We start from the raw sequence: 21680 nt of genomic DNA on the forward strand, positions 1-21680 counted from the left end.
TGAAATTTGTGTCCGGAACTTATAAAAAACAGTAGGCCTATCCACCAGTCATTAGCATAATGTTGTCACTGAACTTAATGAAATTCTGTTAAGTTACCAAATGTTTTTACAACCACATACACTTGTGATGCACTTTATTTCTTTTTTTTTTTTTAACAAAAGTTTTTTTTACGTTAAGTCCGACTCTTCCGCCATGTCTAGATTTAAAATTAATCGTGAGGATTCACATGACCATAAACGATTACTTCCTTCAAGTGACCATGTTCCCTACCCTAAAGGGACTTGTGGAAGGGTCCTTCGTGAAGGAATTCAGTTGTTCACTTTTGTTTGGAATACCCCTATAATAGCGTCCCCTTCCCGAAGTGCCCTTCAAGGGTGCAACAACGCCGTTTGGATTTCGCCCCCAATAATCCACTGTGAATTCCCGCTTCTCGCCACAAGATGGCGCCCGCATCTTAATCATAGACAGTAAACGGAATCACCCACCCTCCATTTTCCACCGCTGGTGCAATATATCATTTACATCAAATTCCTTTTAGTTTATGAAATTGTTAAATTAAGGTGTAAACATATTTCCAAAACAGAAGTCAAGATACATTCTTTAATTACTTGAGCTGCCAGTTTAATAAGTCTCAAATGATTGTTAAACAGCAAGCACAAACACTACTTCCATTGGACTATTAGTTGAGTAACATAAGAATAGTGAATGAGTGCATATATGGCTATTTCAAACACAGCCTGTCTCAAACCCTTTATACACAACTTCCACATCAACAGCTGCTAGCAATCATTACTAAATTGATTTGATTGGTATTTGGGAGAGATGAGACCTGACCAAACACCTCACGCAAATGCTCTGATCCAGAATCAGGTCAGCACAATAACAGCACACATTCACAAAGACTTCTGTAAAGCACGTAAATAGCCAGAAAATGTCTAAATTACTTCTTGAAGTGAAGATCCTTTGCATATCAGCTGCCAGACAATAGGTGTAGATTATGTTTAATAATGCTACATCAGTCTGCGGTGGATCATTTCCACCATGCTAATGCTAATTTCACAAACGTCATATCTTGTGCTGACATTCACATTTATCTCAATGACGCTTGCTCAGCTGGTTCAAAACAAATTGGGCACTATAAAACATCCTACTAATGAAATATTGTGATGTCACTTGCAAAAACAGACTGAATAACATCTGACTTTATTCAGGGCCTGCTAACCAGCTAGTCCTTGACCACCTGAAAAGGTTTAGATGGTCAGAAACGTTTTTCCTCTGTTAAGTGCAAGCAAATAACTTCCCTTTTTTGTCATAATGTGACGTTTAATGGAATTTGAATGGTTTTTCTTGTCTTTTTTTACTCAGACCTTCCAACAAGATTAATTTTACATCACAGTAGCTATTGAAACAAGTGTGAAACACACACACAAAAACTTGGACTCTTGGTTTTTATTGAACAATTATTAAAATAATGGAAATTATTGTTTTAAATCACAAGTTAAATGTAATAATATGCAATGTTCAAAGAGGAAAACTATCAAAGATAAATTCCTTTCCAAAACATTTGCTACTTTAAGACATTCTTTGTGTTCTGTAAAATAATACTTGATTTAAGTTAAAATACAAACTCTAATCTAATAGCTTTTTAAAAAATAATAATGGAAACTTCAGTAATATGAACCAGGGACAACATATGTTTCAGGGAAATCTTTGGAGATAATAACATGATTCATAAGGAGGATGAAATAAAAATATTCTTCCGGGTATGTAATTTAATTTGTGAGCTGAAGGTGTGTCTGAAGGTTATTTTGTAACCTCGGTTTTAAATGTCTGCAGAAACAAATAATTTCACCACAATCATTTCCCCTTTGTAAACCCATGGTTTGTCAAAGGTGTATAAACTTGCGAATTCTATATCTTAATTGCAGCAACAACAAAAAAAAAAAAAACTTGAGATGTGCAATTGTGAGGAAAAAAGTCAGAATTGTGAGAGTCACAATTATCTTTTAAATTGTTTTATTCCGTGGCAGAAACAAACTTCCATAATATCATACCTCTTTGCTACCATATTTGAGTTTTTTTTTAGATCCACCCCAGATTATAATTGACTTTAGATAGTTAAAAAGTTTTGAATAACAACTGATAATATACAGATTTAAGGCCTTACTGTTTCATTAATTTATGGTTTTGCCATAAACTGTCAGAACGTTAAATGTTTTTGTTGAGTTATGATGTAATCACTTGAACGTATTGACATCAGAAGTGGGGCATTTGGATATTTCCACCTCTACTCCGTTTTGAGACTAACCCTGGCATGTCATATCACTGTCATGTGCTCCAATACTTGTTCATTTTAAAATCAGCTCTTTAATATAGATATGGCTAAGTATACTAGACACATTTTATTTGCTATATAAATGTCAATGGCTTCTGCATGTGACTATGTATTTTATATCAGAGATAAGTGAATGCAAACAGTGTTGTATGATCAGGAGGTGTAGAAGAGAAACCCCTCCTCCTTAAGATTCGTCCCTTATTTAACCTGATCATCTACCTCTAGATTCACACATCTGGCACCCATTCTTCAGGTTTACTGGTATTGTTCCAGATTGTGTTTAAAAAAGTGTTTTTACAAACATCAGGTACGTTAACTTACCACTTTTTTTTATTTTATTTTTTTCTGTCTTTGTCACACACTAGAAAATGACTCTTCAGTTTGAAAACTAGAATGCAGTTTTCCCATATTTAATGTAATACAGTTTTTTTTAAGTTTAATTCTGTGTGTGTGTACTTGTATAGTTCTCTTTTTGAGGACTAGTTTGAGTGGAGTGATGACAAAGTGAGTAAAATGAGGAACTTTTGGCTGGTCCTCGCTTTCTGACACACCTTTAAAGGGCTGTTTGAGGGTTAAGTGTTTGTTTTAGGGATAAGGTTAGAATTATGTTAAAGGTAGATTTAAGGTAAACTAGTGCAAAATGCCCGTGCAAAATCAGTTTTTGTGTGTTTTTAGGAATTGTTGGTTTGGTGTGTTTGAGTGCTCATTGTTACAATTACACAGCAAAAGTTCAGTGACATTTTTATTTGTGCATGGTAGAAAGCACACAGTGAACTCAGAGAAAACGCTATGCTTGAGCAAACAGTTTGTGAATAGGCTACTACAAGTGATGCCCGTGAAAGAGACTGTGAACGCATTGAATAGGATATGTTTAGAAATAGCATAGGCTATTATTACACAGTAGCGATAACGTTAAGCGCACCTGGATGAAATATAATATTCAGAAGTAAACAGCATAGCTGACTTACAGATTCAGTTAACATCCAGAAATGAATAAGCGTGTCGATTCAGGGAGCAGTGCAAAGTGCCCGTGCAAAATCAGTTTTTGTGTGTGTTTTTAGTAATTGTTGGTTTAGTGTGTTTGAGTGCTCATTATTACAATTACACAGCAAAAGTTCAGTGACATTTTTATTTGTGCATGGTAGAAAGCAAATACTGATACTGACATAATGACATACAATAAATGTGGAAAATTGAACTACACGATTCAGGGAGCAGGCGACACAGTGAACTCCAAGAAAACGCGACTTAAGCTCCGCTGCTTTCTTCGACCCTCTCTGTCTCTGGTCCTGGGCTGTGCTCACTCAGTGTGCAGTGTGAGAGGGGGAGTGGCCAGCTGTGCTCACTCAGTGTGCAGTGTGAGAGGGGGAGTGGCCAGCTGTGCTCAGTGTGCAGTGTGAGAGGGGGAGTGTCCAGCTGTGCTCAGTGTGCAGTGTGAGAGGGGGAGTGGCCAGCTGTGCTCACTCAGTGTGCAGTGTGAGAGGGGGAGTGGCCAGCTGTGCTCAGTGTGCAGTGTGAGAGGGGGAGTGGCCAGCTGTGCCCAGTGTGCAGTGTGAGAGGGGGAGTGGCCAGCTGTGCTCAGTGTGAGAGTGGGAGTGGCCAGCTGTGCTCAGTGTGCAGTGTGAGAGGGGGAGTGGCCAGCTGTGCTCATTGTGCAGTGTGAGAGGGGGAGTGGCCAGCTGTGCTCAGTGTGCAGCGTGAGAGGGGGAGTGGCCAGCTGTGCTCAGTGTGCAGTGTGAGAGGGGGAGTGGCCAGCTGTGCTCAGTGTGCAGTGTGAGAGGGGGAGTGGCCAGCTGTGCTCAGTGTGCAGTGTGAGAGGGGGAGTGGCCAGCTGTGCTCAGTGTGCAGTGTGAGAGGGGGAGTGGCCAGCTGTGCTCAGTGTGCAGTGTGAGAGGGAGAGTGTCCCGCGGCTAGAGCGGCAAAAGCCAGTGTGTGCTTCTTTTACCGATATATATTTAACAATATCTTTTGCATTTCTAATCCAAAAAATGTCAAACTTGGCACTGCACTTACTCATGCCCGTAGCAAGATACCGGTCAAGTTTGAAATCCATCGGACTAACGGTTCGAGAGATATGCGAATAACAGACATACTGACTGACTGACAGACAGACAGACAGACAGACGTTTCTGTAATTTATAGATAGATGTTAGGCACTAGTTCGAACTAGTGCCTAACATCTATCTATAAATTACAGAAACGTCTGTCTGGTAGAAAGCAAATACAAGATAGCACACGTACGTCTGCAAGATGTCTGTTAAAGGTCACTTCAACTGGAAAGCATCTGCTGTTTATTAACATCTGATAGACATCTTTAAGATGTCAGTTTAACATACATTCTAAATCATTACATCTTAAAGACATCTTCTAAACGTCTATTTGACATCTGACAGGAAACGTCCTATAGACATATTGCAGATGAGCAAACACTCTTAAAAATACATCTTCCAGATGTAAACACGCACATCAAATAGACATCTCTGTGATGTAATACATCTCCGTCACTGATATAAGGCTGGGGATTGCATTATATCAGTGTTTCCCAACCCTGTTCCGGGAGGCACACCAACACTACACATTTTCAAACTCTTCCTAATCAAACACACCTGATTAAATTCATCAGCTCATTAGTTTAGGCTCCAAGACCACAAATAAATAGGTCAGATAAGAGGAGACATCCAAAATGTGTGTACTGTTGTGTATCTGCAGGAACAGGGTTGGGAAAAATATGTATTAGATTACACTACGGAGAATTATCTCCCTAGCCTGTGCTTTTCCCCTGAGTAGGCTATCATGTTACCAATAACAGTTGCACGCACGCACACAGCTCCGCTTAACACAGCCATCTTTTCCGCTTTGTTTACCTAATTTAAATGCTTGCAAAACTGGTTTAAATTGCAGTGAATAAAGTGTAGGTCCAAAATACTGGACAAACCGCGCTCCTATACCGTAATACGGAACTTAACATTGTATTTTTTTCCTGCCGCTGGTGTTTCTTGTTCTCCAGTAGCCTACAGTAAGTCACCTTTATGGTTTTAGACCTATCAAACACAATGAAGATGGAAAATCATATGAGATGAGGATAATGATAAATGTAACATTTATTAATGCACGCTGTAAAAAAAATAACAATAAAAAAAACCGGAAAATGTAGGATAGCCTAGGCTAGGCTACTGGTGATTTTCTCCCAGGTAGGCTATTCAAAATACAGGTAAAACACCTGTGAAAAATAAATACGAAAAATTCCTTCACTTTAATAAAGTAGCCTACATTGTGCCATTTTGTCAGCACATTTTTAAGGATTCTTTGAGTGCCTAATAATAAATTGCACACTAATGTATTTTTCTCTTCTCAGCTGTAGGATTTTAAACCCTCTTCAACCAGCTGAAAATATGGTTCCCTTCACTAAATGGAGATATCCGTACATCACAGGGCTCTTCACTTTTAGCATCTTATTTCTTTTTATGTTCTTCCAAAATGCGGTGATCTATAATTTCCTCAAAACATCAGTTGATTCCACCAAAGGAGGTCTGTGCGCTTGTGATAATTGTGTCATGGATCTGAACGATGATGACTGGTTCTTCTTGCGGTTCAACCCCACAGTTCCACCTCTGCTGAACAGGAGAAACAGTGTGTTACAGACAGACGTCTACCAATGGTGGAAGGTACGTGACTTCTTTCTGGGTGTCTGAAAACCAAGGGTGGGGGAGACTGGGGTTGATTTGATCACGGTTAATAAATGGCATAATTGGGTAACATTCATTTGCCAAAAAAAAAAATTCCCTGTGGAACCTTTTTTCCCCTAGAATTTTTTTTCTACATAAAATGAAATTATTCATCTTCAAGTTGTTTCAAACCTGTGTGAGTTTCTCTTCTGTTGAACATAAAGGAAGATTTTGAAGAATTTGTGTAACCAAACAGTTTCTGGTTTGACTTCAATACTATTTTTTATCTCCATATGGTAAACAATAGGGACCACCAGGGGATGGCTTGAGATTTCACAGTGCTCCAGTGTTCTGGTCTGATAAACCATGGTTTATCATTACCGAATGATAATAATGTCCTGGTAGGAATGCATGTATTCTCATTACAGGAAGGTCAAGGATGGTAACCCATACTCGGAATTTGTCCTCTGCATTTAATTTTAACCCATCCAGGTAGTGAGTAGGGACACACACACGTGCAAACCATGGACGCACACAGTCCTAATTACAGGTTTAGCTGATTTCCGTTTCTGCCTGTAGGTCGGTATAAGATGAACTACAGTGATCAGAGAGATCCAAAGCTGCACGTGGGACAGAGTGATATGTGTCCTTTATTGTGGTGTAAAGGCCCCAATACACTTCAAGCAAAATTGAAAAACCAAAATACAAACTGATGTGACGTAATTTCGAACAAAATCTGGTCGAAACTAAGTTGGCTTGGTGTTTGTTTTGGGATTTCGAAACAGCTTGCCTGCAAAACGCCTTCGTACTGCCATTGGTCCATGGCGATTTATGTAATAGGTAGGTGTGCGTGCAGCACACATTTACTTAGGCATATTCATCTAAACACAGCTCTCAGCAGGGGACGGCTTCAGATGTTCAATAACAGTATCGTTTGGTCACGTATTTCAAACTTCATTTTATCCCTAAACGAAGAACGAAAATGAACTTCGCTGTGAGTTTATTGGAGCCTTAACAGTGGCCCAGTGCATTACTGTCTCTGGTGGGACATGTAACGTGCTGTCTGTATTTTGGCAGTGGGGAGTTTTGCTTTTCAGCCAGCAGTTGCAGCGCCGTGCTCACACGCATCTGGAGGCATGTAAACATTCACGAGAATGAAAGAGGAAAACTCCTGCAACGAGTAGAAAGGTTTAGTTTATAAACGCCTGTAAATCTCTAAATTAGGAGAGAACATCATCTTCAGCATTGTTACAGCCAAGGCCGCCTTAATGCACGGGCTTACCTGGGCTGAAGCCCAGGGGCCTCCCAAGTTCAGGGGCCTCCCATGTTCAGGTTCATGATGAGCTGAAAAGGTCATATTGTTTTGTAACTTGTCAGATTTTGTCGCTGTATGTCGCTAGTCTCTATACTGTGAAGTCGCTTGTGGGCGTTGGTAGTGCTGTCGCTCTAATGTTATTGTTAGACTGCTCGTCTGGCCACAAAACGTATTTTAACTATATTATTTTAATTTGACTAGGAATTAGGCTCGAAAGAAACAGTATGCTGTTCGGGAGAGTGTTTTTATATTACCACACAGCAGTGTTCAGTGGATTAAATAATTTACTAGATTAACGATCGATCAATCTATAAATTAAACTCACTCATACTGTCATAAATTACTAAAACGTCATCCGAATTTGACAAATAATACATTTTCTTGTCCCTAATAGTCAACATAATGCAGGGGAAACTGTAAAATGAACTGCAGCAGTGCTAAACTTGCATCGTAAAACTACAACACTCGATCTATAAATGTATGAATGAAACTCACTGAGACTGTCGACAGTTTCTTTTCCATGCATCATTTTATTATATCCATGTTTGTGGTTAGTTACAGTCAAATCATATAAAACAGTGAAATCGCCCTTGAACTCTTCTGTCTTGCCCAACATTATGAAGCTGCAGACTCGGAGCCTGCATCTACAGTCCCGCACCCAGAGTCCCGCATTCTCAGACCCCTCATTTTTCGAGACAGCGCCTCCTGCTGTTCGGAAAATCGTATAACACCCTCATCCAAATGCCATTGAAAACAATAGGATGCAATACGGTCTCGTTTTATTTAAAGTTATCCAAATAAATATTTGTGTTCCCTGCTTAATGCATGTGCCAAAAAAAAAACTCATTGTGTTCTCTGACTAACAAATGACCCAGTAGTTATTTTTTGAGCGTGGGTGTAATTGAAAGAAAATTACTGATGGAAGGGATACAATTACTATGGAAGCTTGACTCCGCCACTGAATAATAAATAAATAAATAATAATAATTGCGACTTTTTATCTCACAATTCAGATTTTTTTTCTCACAATTGCAATATATCAAGTCAGAGTTGTGACTTTTTCTCAGAATTGCGAGATATAAAGTCGCAATTCTGAGAAATAAAGTCGCAATTGCATATTGAACTATCTTCTGAAAAATATTATGTGATATTATACTGTATTGCTACAATGTTTTTTTTTTTTTTATTCAAATTCCAATTTTTCTTTCAGTTCAATAATGGTCTAATTAACATTATACCATGCTAACATTACAAAACCTGTTTTTTTGATATTTTGAATGCGAAGCAAAACTCAAATAAGAATAGACAAAACACCAATAATAAACAATTCTGTACTTTATTTAACGATCACCTATAAGCATCATCTTGCTGTAAACAGGACAAAGGAAAGAAAAAAGGAAAGAATTGTGTTGGTGACTTTACTTTTCGTCTTCAGTTGCATTAAAAAAAAACCTCCTCATTTATAAGTCGCTTTGGATAAAAGCGCGTCTGCTAAATGAATAAATGTAAAATGTAAATGCATAAGGTAAAATAATTTCTGGTAGGCGAATGTTCCTTCTTTTTGGAATCGCTCTGTCAAATTCCTCGACTTCACTAAAATAAAAGATGAATGCCATTGTCAAAAATATTGTGTAATAATAAATAATATTTTTTTGCAAATGCAAATTACAAGCATACCTAGGGTGATAAGTAGGGCCACGGAGGAAATGGCTGGCAACAACTTCATATCAGTTAAATTAATATTGATTCATTTTAATACTACGTTTTATAATAACTAATTTAAGTAATCTACATAAATTATATAAAGTAAAATAATTACTAATTACATTAATTAATTCAACTTAATAGTTTAAGGAAAAAAGGTCCGGTAATTAAAAAAAAGGTAAAATGGTGAATCTGATTAAATAATTAATGATGACATTCTTTGATATTAACACACTTAATGTATTTAATTGGTCTACTTTAATGTCAACGAATTTTAATCAAATTTTTACAATGGCTTGTCTACCAAAAGTCCAAGGTTAAAGGCTAACGTAAGCTATCAAAATATTTTCTGGGAAAAAAGGCGAAAAAACATACATTAACGGCTCAAATTTAGTTACAAACTACTTTACAAATATTAAATGGACTATTCATATGTTGGTGTATCGATGAGCTATTTGTAGTTTGATTAAAAAGGAAATCGATTGAGGTATGATTCGCTAAATAAAATTGACGATACTCACGTTTCGGCTTAAGTTCTTCACATGTTTATCCGATCTAATTTGATAGGAGGCGCTGTCTCGAAAAACGAGGGGTCTGAGAATGCGGGACTCTGGGTGCGGGACTGTAGATGCAGCAGGCTCCGAGTCTGCAGCTTCATACTACTCGTCTTGCCTGCACTGCACTCGAGACGGTGACGGGAGCTGAGCGCCACTGAAAGGCTTCTTTCCTATTGGTTGTCGCTCGCAAAAATCGCTTCTCATTTGCATAAAGTTGAAATTTAGTTTCTGTGTGTGATTGTTAAATAAAGTGTCTTGTGTTTATGCTCAAGTGGGCTCAGTGATATGTTATTAACAATATTATGGTGTTTTCTGGCTCAAAGAGGGAAAACTCACTGTTGTAGGTCTCGAAAGAAACTAATGCGTTTTGTGATGTAGATTACCTAGATATTACACTTTTTTTAAATGAGACTCTATAAATCGAGGGGATGGGGGGCCTACAAAACCTCTCAGCCCCGGGGCCTAACATAGGTTAAGGCGGCTCTGGTTACAGCTGAACTTTCCAACTTTCGTAAATGTAGAATGTAACATATTAAAAATGGTAAATGATTTCATAATGCTCTGTCTGTAAATGACAATTTTATATGAATACTTTTTTTGTAATTTATAAGTTTTCCCAAACACTTACTTATGTGCAAAAGTGAATGGGTGTTGATGCTGTTTCCAATGATGTTGGCTAATCCTAACAGTGCTGTTTAGTGACTAGCCTTTTCATACAAAAATATGTGTGTGTATATATATATATATATATATATATATATATATATATAAAATGTATTTTTATATAAATCCATGCAAAAATCCATGTCATGACCCCTTTAAAATGAGTCTTCCCAGTGAAAGCTTCCTATTCTGGAAGCTCTTAAACTCGATCATGTGTTTTAACGTTCATATAGAGTCTACAGTCTGAATCCTCTAAAGCTAACTACACAGATGTGGTGGACACATTGTTTTCTCTCTTCCCCGATGAGGAACACTACTCAGACGCTGGTCCAGATCGCTGCAGAACCTGTGCGGTGGTGGGAAACTCTGGGAACCTCCTGGCATCCCACTATGGTCAACTAATAGACAGCCATGACTTTGTCATAAGGTATGTTATTTTCTCTTTTGAAGTCTCGACGATGCATACAACCAAAGATGACTGTTAAAAATACATCTTCATGCTCTTACCTCAGGATAAATAAGGGTCCTACAAAAGGTTTTGAGAAGGATGTGGGATCTAAGACCACTCACCGGATTCTGTATCCTGAGAGCGCTGTAGATGTGGATAACTCCACCCATCTGGTGCTTCTGCCCTTTAAGATTGAAGACATGCGCTGGCTCATCAGTGTCTTCACCACCAGACACATCACGAGGTACAATTGTTTCCTCACACGCTCACAGAATTATTAAAAAGCCTTCAGACACACATCTAACACATTTTATGGCAATTATCTTAATGTAATGACTCTTGGTTTCCCTTAGCACTTATATTAGAGTGAGACCTTCAGTAAATGCAGACAGAGACAAGGTAAGAATCATATCTATCAATCATTATATTGCATTTGATTTTCACGTATTGATCTGTATAGTTTTTCTGAACAAATGCCATTAAAATATGCATGATTAAGTCAGAATCACCTGAAGTGTGCACAAATAAAGGTTCCAAAAGGGGGTTTTCACAGTGATGCCACAGAAAAGCCTTTTTTTTTTTCTTTCTCAAGGCCCGTTAACACCAAGAACGATAACTATAAAGATAACTATAACGATACCTGGAATCCACACCAGCAGACAATATTTTTCAGTTATTAAGCATGCGCTGTAATTTTGTCTCCTGCAGCTTTAAGTTCTCGAACTCTTTAAAGCAGGATGGATTCTGATGTTCTTATGATTATCAGCAAGAAAAAATTGTCCTGAAAGTGATTCCAACGAGATTGTTTCTCTGTACGGTTATAGTTGTGGTCTGGAGTCTGCTATTCTTTTATATTTCGAGCGATATCTTTATCGTTATAGTTATCGTCCTTGGTGTGAGTGGGCCTTTAGTGTGAAACACATTTTTAAAATCTAAAGAACAGCTTTCCACTATAAAGAAACTTTTGTGCAAATGAAAGGATCTTTATGGAAACATCAATGCATATAAAGAATGTTTATTTTTAAGAGTGTACTGCTTGATGATTTTGGTTGTTTTTTAAGGTTATGATCATCCATCCTGTATTCATAAAATACGTTTATGAGAGCTGGCTGCAGAAACATGGCAAATATCCTTCTACTGGCTTCATAACATTGATATTCGCCCTGCACATCTGTGATCAGGTAAAAGATTTGTCTCTTATTTCAATTCCTCCAATGTTTGTCTCACTGAGCCAGACTTTTTACTATTGGCGTGAAGTCTAGTCTAGTGCACTTTGCAAGAGACCATTTGATTGACATGTAAAAGGACCTAATCTGGCTAATCTGAAATCCATGATGCCAACAACAGCTGCTGTCTTTAACTCATGGCATTCATTCATTATTCCTATTCATTATTTCATTATCCATTTTATGTAGATGCTGACACACACTTGCATGCATTGTAAACAGTGCACAATAAAGGGCTCTGATCCAAAGACCCAATAATCCTGAAGTACTAAAACTAAGATTTTTCATGTTTTAGAAAGAAGTCTCTTTTGCTCATCAAGGCTGCAGTCATTTGGGGGGAAAAAAAATCATAGAATTTAAAATAATTGTTTTCTATTTTAATGTTTTAAAATGTAATTTATTGATAAGCATCATTACTCCAGTCTTCAGTGTCACATGCTCCTTCAGGAATCATTCTAATATGCTGATTTGCTGCTCAAGAAATGTCATATTATCAGTGTTGAAAACAGTTAAGCTGAGCTTTTATATTTTTGTGGAAACTTTGTCAGGATTCTTTCATGAATTTAAAGTCCAAAATAACTTTACGTTTTTGTAACATTATAAATGTTTTTACTGACTTTTGATCAATTGAATGTATCCTTGCTGAATATGGTTGTGTTACTGTGGTGCATATTATAAATGATCGAGTGAAAGTTCAGTGTGCAATATGCAACAGACCGTTAATGAAAACCATGAGCGTTTTGTACAGGTGTGCCGTAAACGTTGTTGGTTTCAACTTTACTATATGCAAATTAAGGTTTGATTTACATTTAGTAAAAAGAAAGAGCCCATATTTTATTTGCTCTTCAGTGTCATCAGTTAGATTAGCAAGTGTTAAGGGTGTGAATTTCCACGGAGCTGGATGTTATGGTTACCTACTGTTTGCTAATCAGCCATGCATTTACTGTACAAGCAAGCCATGCTCACACTCATTTCATCTTTAACTATTGGTGCATTGCAAACAATGATGTCCTATTTTATCAATCTCTCACACAGGTCAATGTTTTCGGGTTTGGAGCGAAAAGTGACGGACACTGGCATCACTATTTTGACCGCATCTTGACTCACTTCAGCAGAGGCGTTCATGTTGGAGACTTTGAAAATAAAACCATAAATGAGCTTCTGCTGATAAACAAGATTTCTATGCATAAAGGGTGGTAATTGAAATTTTTTCTCAGTATTACATCTTTGGTTAAGGCTTTTAATGAAACCTTTTCAGAAAGCCTGCATTTTCAAAATAGATTTATTTATGAATATTTATTTATGTACCTGTATTTAACCAGGCAAATCAATTAAGAACAAGTTTCTTATTTACAATGGCCTGCCAAGAGCATATTGTCCTTCTTAACAGAAAGTGGAACAATTAGAGATAAAAATAAATAAATACAATATATTACATCAGAAGGTAAATAAATATATTAATATATCAGGTAATGAATGCATTTACTAAACAGAATGGTTTTATGTGTATGTCCCTTACAATTCTGTAAAGTTATGCATTTGTGATGTATTATTAAATAAAATTTCATATTTTTTTCCTTGTTGATGATGATTTTTCCATGTCCGTTATCTTTTTTCTGTTTTTACATTTGCTATTAGTAAACAAAAACTATTTCTAAAGCTAGGTCTTCTAAACATTAGATCACTCACACCTAAGGCAGTTATTGTAAATGAAATAGTCACAGATAATAGCATTGATGTACTTTGCCTTACTGAAACCTGGCTTAAACCAAATGATTATTTCGGTATTGTAAAAACTGTTACTTAGATCCAACTCAAAAAAATTAAGGCAACATTTTCCAACTACTTTTTGCAAGTTTAGTGAACTAACTGATATTTTGAGTAAGGACAACTTAATAATGTGCATTTCAATGTATGCAAAAATATTAAGTAGCATTTTCAGAAAAAGCCAATAAATTGAGTACAATCAATGTAAAACATACCAGCATATTATTCACATTAGACTTAATTAAAATAGGTAACATTTAAATGAAAAAAATACTAGTTAATGTCTTCTGATTAATTAATTTTGACCAATTTGCCCTTTCTTTGTTTTGGAACGGCTTCAAATAATTAGGTGCTACTATGTCAATTTCCAACATTTATTAAATCATTGCAGCTTATAAACTGCTGGTTAGTAAAACACATTTACAGTACATTGTGTACATAATATTGAAACATTAACACTTACATTACAGTTCACAAGCATGATCATCTCCTCAACTTAAAAAGTACAGCTTAGCATAATACCTTTACAGCGTGTGTAAATATTTTTAAACATCTTTAGTTAAACATCTCACTGATCCCACTAACTGACCAGTTTTTAAAGTGCAGCTTCACAGCAGGGCTATTTTGTGTGTATAAAATATAAACTTTTTTCACACCAGAAAGTATGACCTGCAGCATAGTATAAAACATGACAAGGACAAACCATTATAACATCCTGAAAAATTCAATGTTATGTCCAATGTATAATGATGTTGAACAGACAAAGAAAACAGATGTTCACAAGTGCAGAGTGACAGTCTGTCATGTCTGAGTGCCTAGGCAAGGAGCTTGTTTTTCAGAGTCATGAACTTGGGGCTTGGTTTTGGGCACAGTGTGTCAAGTCCCATGAAAAGTCTTTGAAACACCTCAAATGTTTTTGAAACCTTGGGTGGATACTCGAGATTAAGTGCATATGTCAACCCAACCCAAGTATTTAAGACAAACAATCTCATTTGTTGATGGAAAACAAATATGTGTTCAAAAAAATCCTCTTCATTGTAAAATCCAGGGTTTTGACACAAAATGCAGGTAAATGAAAGACTTACTTGTGGTGAATTAAGGGATTTAGCTTCTGGGTGGTATCTTGAGAGGCGAGAGTGGAAGGTACTCCAGGATTTAAAAGAACATGGGCAATCTATATGAATACAAGGCAAGGCATGGCCGTGTCCAAAGGTCCCCTGATGCAGTATACAATGCTTTAAAATGTCACTCTTTCCTTGTACCACAGTGCTGCACAATTTACAGGGCCATCCCATCTGGGGAGAGAAAAAAAAAAGTTAGTTAGCCTTTTGAATACAAGTGTGATGAAAGCCCTTTAAAAAATACACTTAAAATACAAGTGAAGATTATCCTGCTGAACAAAACAAGAATGATTAACTTTAGTTCATCGCAGAACTTATCTTAGAAAATAATCTGAAACCTCGTGTAAAAACCCCACTGAATTTTTGTAATGATATCATCATACAGCACCTACAGGCATAACTAATTACAATATTGGGAGGAGGGATGTTAATACAAATAAATTAGTCAAAAAAAATATTTTCACTTAAACAAATGGTTTTAAAATGCATTAACAAAATATAAATATATCAAGAGGCAGGAGTTAGACATCTGCACCCAATAATTACAGAGCAATAGAAATATGAAATTTGGGTTATGAGTTAGGCCTACTGTAAAAACTGTTACTTAGATTCAACTCAAAAAAATTAAGGCAACATTTTCCAACTACTTTTTGCAAGTTTAGTGAACTAACTGATATTTTGAGTAAGGACAACTTAATAATGTGCATTTCAATGTATGCAAAAATATTAAGTAGCATTTTCAGAAAAAGCCAATAAATTGAGTACAATCAATGTAAAACATATAAGCATATTATACACATTAGACTTAATTAAAATAGGTAACATTTAAATGAAAAAATACTAGTTAATGTCTTCTGATTTATTAATTTTGACCATTTCTTTGTTTTGGAACGGCTTCAAATAATTAGGTGCTACTATGTCAATTTCCAACATTTATTAAATCATTGCAGCTTATAAACTGCTGGTTAGTAAAACACATTTACAGTACAGTGTGTACATAATATTGAAACATTTTAACACTTACATTACAGTTCACAAGCATGATCATCTCCTCAACTTAAAAAGTACAGCTTAGCATAATACCTTTACAGCGTGTGTAAATATTTTTAAACATCTTTAGTTAAACATCTCACTGATCCCACTAACTGACCAGTTTTTAAAGTGCAGCTTCACAGCAGGGCTATTTTGTGTGTATAAAATATAAACTTTTTTCACACCAGAAAGTATGACCTGCAGCATAGTATAAAACATGACAAGGACAAACCATTATGACATCCTGAAAAATTCAATGTTAACAGACAAAGAAAACAGCTGTTTACAAGTGCAGAGTGACAGTCATGTCTGAGTGCCTAGGCAAGGAGCTTGTTTTTCAGAGTCATGAACTTGGGGCTTGGTTTTGGGCACAGTGTGTCAAGTCCCATGAAAAGTCTTTGAAACACCTCAAATGTTTTTGAAACCTTGGATGGATACTCGAGATTAAGTGCATATGTCAACCCAAGCAGCATGCTTTGGCCAGATTTCCAAGATTGGTAAGGACTGGTATTCCCTCAATGATGATTCCTACTGCATCTGGCTCACGGCAGACATAGATGCTCATATCCTTCTTTTTCAGGTCCTCATGAACAGTGGTCTCTACAGCCCCCTTTGAGATAAAAATGAAGTATTTAAGACAAACAATCTCATTTGTTGATGGAAAACAAATATGTGTTCAAAAAAATCCTCTTCATTGTAAAATCCAGGGTTTTGACACAAAATGCAGGTAAATGAAAGACTTACTTGTGGTGAATTAAGGGATTTAGCTTCTGGGTGGTATCTTGAGAGGCGAGAGTGGAAGGTACTCCAGGATTTAAAAGAACATGGGCAATCTATATGAATACAAGGCAAGGCATGGCCGTGTCCAAAGGTCCCCTGATGCAGTATACAATGCTTTAAAATATCACTCTTTCCTTGTACCACAGTGCTGCACAATTTACAGGGCCATCCCATCTGGGGAGAGAAAAAAAAAAGTTAGTTAGCCTTTTGAATACAAGTGTGATGAAAGCCCTTTAAAAAATACACTTAAAATACAAGTGAAGATTATCCTGCTGAACAAAACAAGAATGATTAACTTTAGTTCCTCACAGAACTTATCTTAGAAAATAATCTGAAACCTTGTGTAAAAACCCCACTGAATTTTTTGTAATGATATCATCATACAGCACCTACAGGCATAACTAATTACAATATTGGGAGGAGGGATGTTAATACAAATAAATTAGTCAAAAAAAATATTTTCACTTAAACAAATGGTTTTAAAATGCATTAACAAAATATAAATATATCAAGAGGCAGGAGTTAGACATCTGCACCCAATAATTACAGAGCAATAGAAATATGAAATTTGGGTTATGAGTTAGGCCTATGCATAGAGTACATTGTGAGCGTACACATTTGTGAAAGATGAACTGCCGTATATTTGCCTTAACTATGCTTTACCATAATTAAACAGCTTTGGACTAATTGATAATCACTCAGCTAACGTTAAGTTAGCTGTGGCTTCGTGTGTGTCTGTAACTTACGTCCACTCCTAAACTATGTCGAAGCAACATTAAACTATCACACAAAGACAACATAACTTAAATACATTGCACACACATGTAGATTTATACAGTATGTGGCTCAAGTTAACGAGCTGTTTGAGATAGAGCCTATTTTTTACAGTCTATGGATAGAGCACATTCAAATTTGGCGGGTCGCAAAAGTTTGTAAGAAACAGAGCTAACGTAACATTATGCTTTTGCAGATTGCACAACACAAACACGTTAATTTGGGTAAAATCAAACTTTTAAAAATACAAAGAGTTACTTACATGGGGTACGTGAAGTATAAATTATCCGGCTCCGTGGAAAACCCTGGTCGAATAAACTCCTGGAACAGACGAGAGTGAACAATTTGCCCCGGCTTGTTCTTCCGTTGCTGCGGGTGGGCGGGTCGTGTCTTTTTACGTCTGGTATAAACTTTTAAAATGAGTTTTGTAAAATCAATTTATGGTGAAGTCCAATGAAATTAATTTTATTATAGAAAATATTAAGTTACGAAAATATTCACACTTTTTACTTATTGATAACTCAAAAAAACAAAGAAAGAAAAATAAATTAATTTATTGGAATAAATATAGTTTTTAAAATGAAGTCATATGGACGATAGCACTGAACGACTTTTTACACATTTGTGAAAGATGAACTGCCGTATATTTGCCTTAACTATGCTTTACCATAATTAAACAGCTTTGGACTAGCTAATCACTCAGCTAACGTTAAGTTAGCTGTGGCTTCGTGTGTGTCTGTAACTTATGTCCACTCCTAAACTATGTCGAAGCAACGACAATGTTTTTGAAGTTAGAAACACCTCTGAAACATTAAACTATCACACAAAGACAACATAACTTATACATTGCACACACATGTAGATTTATACAGTATGTGGCTCAAGTTAACGAGCTGTTTGAGATAGAGCCTATTTTTTACAGTCTATGGATAGAGCACATTCAAATTTGGCGGGTCGCAAAAGTTTGTAGGAAACAGAGCTAACGTAACGTTATGCTTTTGCAGATTGCACAACACAAACACGTTAATTAGGGTAAAATCAAACTTTTAACAATACAAAGAGTTACTTACATGGGGTACGTGAAGTATAAATTATCCGGCTCCGTGGAAAACCCTGGTCGAATAAACTCCTGGAACAGACGAGAGTGAACAATTTGCCCGGGCCGCTTGTTCTTCCGTTGCTGCGGGTGGGCGGGTCGTGTCTTTTTACGTCTGGTATAAACTTTTAAAATGAGTTTTGTAAAATCAATTTATGGTGAAGTCCAATGAAATCAATTTTATTATAGAAAATATTAAGTTACGAAAATATTCACACTTTTTACTTATTGACAACTCAAAAAAACAAAGAAAGAAAAATAAATTAATTTATTGGAATAAATATAGTTTTTAAAATGAAGTCATATGGACGATAGCACTGAACGACTTTTTACAGTATTCTAAATGTTACCCAGAAAACGGGTAATACGTTTATTTCATTTGAAGTACTTGTACTAAATGTTACGCTCTTAGATGTTAGAAAAACATCCCTATTATCTCTAGCCTTGGCTACCGTATATAGACCGCCTGGGCCTTACGCTGATTTCCTAAAAGAGTTTGCAGATTTTCTCTCAGACCTATTAGTCAATGTCGATAAAGCATTAATTGTTGGAGATTTTAACATACACGTAGATAATCCAAATGATGTGTTAGGAGCTGCGTTTACAGATTTATTAAATTCATTTGGGGTCAAGCAAAACGTCACCGGACCAACACATCGTCTTAATCATACACTCGATTTAATTACATCACATGGAACCGATCCAACCGATATAGATATCATTCCACAAAGTGATGAAGTCACTGATCACTACATGGTAACTTGCATATTACGTACTGCTGTAATATGTCATGCAGCGTCGCGTTATCAACCAGGCAGAACAATCCTCCCATCCACCATAGATCATTTCTCAAATTGCTTATCTAATCTGTCTCAGCTGCTGCCTGAACCCAAACAAACAGATGAACTAGAAGAACTAACTAGCACTATGAGCACCATTCTCTCTAGAACATTGGATGTGGTTGCACCTATTAAATTAAAAAAGGTCAGAGAGAAAAATAAAGCACCATGGTATAACAATACTATGCATGTTTTAAAGAGAGAAACCCGTATTTTAGAGCGTAAATGGAAACAAACTAATTTAGAGGTCTTTAGAATCGCGTGGAAAGACAGTATGTCACGTTATAAAAAGGCCCTAAAAGCGTCCAGGGCAGAGCACCTCCGCAAACTAATAGAAAACAACCAAAACAATCCAAGGTTTTTATTTAACACCGTGGCTAAACTAACAAATAAACAGACGTCACCCGAACAAAATATCCCGTTACAGTTCAGTAGTAATGATTTCATGAACTTCTTCACTGAGAAAATAGAAAGCATCAGAACCACAATTGTAAACGTTCAATCTTCAATCGCGCCTTATAATTCAGCTTCAATTATCACCCCGCTAGAACAATTACAGTGCTTTACAACTATAGAACAAAAAGAGTTAAATAAACGTATCACTTCGTCTAAAACAACAACATGTTTATTAGATCCTATACCAACTAAACTACTGAAAGAAGTGTTACCTGTAGTGGAAGAGCCTCTCCTCAATATTATTAACTCGTCTTTATCTTTAGGTCATGTTCCAAGAACATTTAAACTGGCAGTTATAAAACCTCTCATTAAGAAACCACAATTAGATCATAATAATCTAGCAAATTATAGACCCATTTCAAATCTTCCATTTATGTCTAAAATATTAGAAAAAGTGGTGTCCGCTCAACTGGGCTCTTTCTTGCAACAAAATGAGATCTATGAAAAGTTTCAGTCTGGATTCAGACCGCATCATAGCACTGAAACTGCGCTTGTTAAAATCACAAATGATTTACTTTTAGCTTCTGACCAAGGCTGTATCTCAATACTAGTTTTACTTGATCTTAGTGCTGCGTTCGATACTATAGATCACACAATACTCTTAGATCGACTACAAAATTATACTGGTGTTCAAGGACAAGCACTAAGCTGGTTCAAATCATACCTATCTGACCGCTACCATTTTGTCTATTTAAATGGAGAAAAATCGATCATAACTCCAGTAAACTATGGAGCGCCGCAGGGATCTGTATTAGGCCCTCTGTTATTTTCAATATATATGATGCCACTTGGTAATATTATAAGGAAACATGGAATTAGTTTCCATTGTTATGCTGATGACACTCAAATATATATTTCATCACGGCCGGATGAAAACGCTAAATTTTCCAAATTGACAGAGTGTGTTAAAGATATAAAAGATTGGATGACGCGTAATTTTCTTTTATTAAATCCAGACAAGACAGAGGTAATACTTATCGGTTCAAAAAACCGCCCACAAAACCTCGCACAATACAACTTTAACATCATAGGATGTCCTGTTACTTTATCCTCTACAGTAAAAGACCTGGGTGTTATACTCGATTGCAACCTGTCTTTTGAAAATCATATTTCATATGTTACAAAAACAGCCTTTTTCCACCTTAGAAACATTGCTAAGCTACGTAATATGCTATCAGTTTCTGATGCAGAAAAGTTAGTTCATGCATTCATGACCTCGAGACTGGATTACTGTAATGCTTTATTAGCTGGTTGTCCTGCATCCTCAATAAACAAGCTACAGTTAATCCAAAATGCCGCCGCTAGAGTTCTTACGAGATCAAGAAAATATGATCATATAACACCGATTTTATCATCACTGCATTGGTTACCTATAAAGTTCCGTATTAATTACAAGGTATTGCTACTGACTTATAAAGCCCTAAACGGCTTAGCTCCAGTCTATTTAACGGATCTTCTATCACCCTATAATCCATCGCGCTCTTTAAGATCACTACTGTAAATTCAAGGCTTTTGGTCATACCTAGGATATCCAGAACCACCAAAGGAGGGAGAGTATTTTCACATTTGGCTCCAAAACTCTGGAATAGTCTTCCTGATACTGTTCGTTGCTCAGACTCGCTCTCCCAGTTTAAAACTAGATTAAAGTCGCATCTCTTCGGCCAGGCATTCATATAATCCCACAGTTCAAACTGCAATACGGCCTCTAGCTCATAAATGCCAGAGGAGAACTGGCCCCCGACTGAGCCTGGGTTCTCCCAAGGTTTTTTTTCTCCATTAGGTCACCTGATGGAGTTTTAGGACACCATTAGGTCACTTGATGGAGTTTTTCGGTTCCTTGCCACTGTTGCCTTTGGCTTGCTCAGTTGGGGATATTTTGGGGATATTTAATTTAATTTTAT

The 21680-nt window shown here is 36.5% G+C and overlaps 1 protein-coding gene and 1 long non-coding RNA gene across 2 annotated transcripts; one reads left to right on the forward strand and one right to left on the reverse strand.

The window, feature by feature from the left end:
• Positions 1-726: 726 nt before the first annotated feature.
• On the forward strand, positions 727-13497 carry LOC309511175 (CMP-N-acetylneuraminate-beta-galactosamide-alpha-2,3-sialyltransferase 1-like). Its single transcript, XM_082186287.1, has 8 exons — positions 727-871; positions 2562-2643; positions 5692-6001; positions 10474-10667; positions 10753-10932; positions 11042-11087; positions 11750-11869; positions 12950-13497. The coding sequence occupies exons 3-8, from the start codon at positions 5729-5731 to the stop codon at positions 13112-13114; spliced, it is 978 nt and encodes a 325-aa protein (XP_082042413.1). The 5' UTR covers positions 727-871; positions 2562-2643; positions 5692-5728; the 3' UTR covers positions 13115-13497.
• Positions 13498-15721: 2224 nt separating this feature from the next.
• LOC309511663 lies at positions 15722-17972 on the reverse strand. The gene is made up of 3 exons (XR_014210747.1): positions 17651-17972; positions 16579-16788; positions 15722-16444 (listed from the first exon to the last, which is right to left on the reverse strand). It is a non-coding gene; the product is annotated as an uncharacterized lncRNA (long non-coding RNA).
• Positions 17973-21680: the final 3708 nt, after the last annotated feature.

This window comes from Leuciscus leuciscus (assembly GCF_965113295.1).
Source record: "Leuciscus leuciscus genome assembly, chromosome: 12".
NCBI lineage: Eukaryota > Metazoa > Chordata > Actinopteri > Cypriniformes > Leuciscidae > Leuciscus > Leuciscus leuciscus.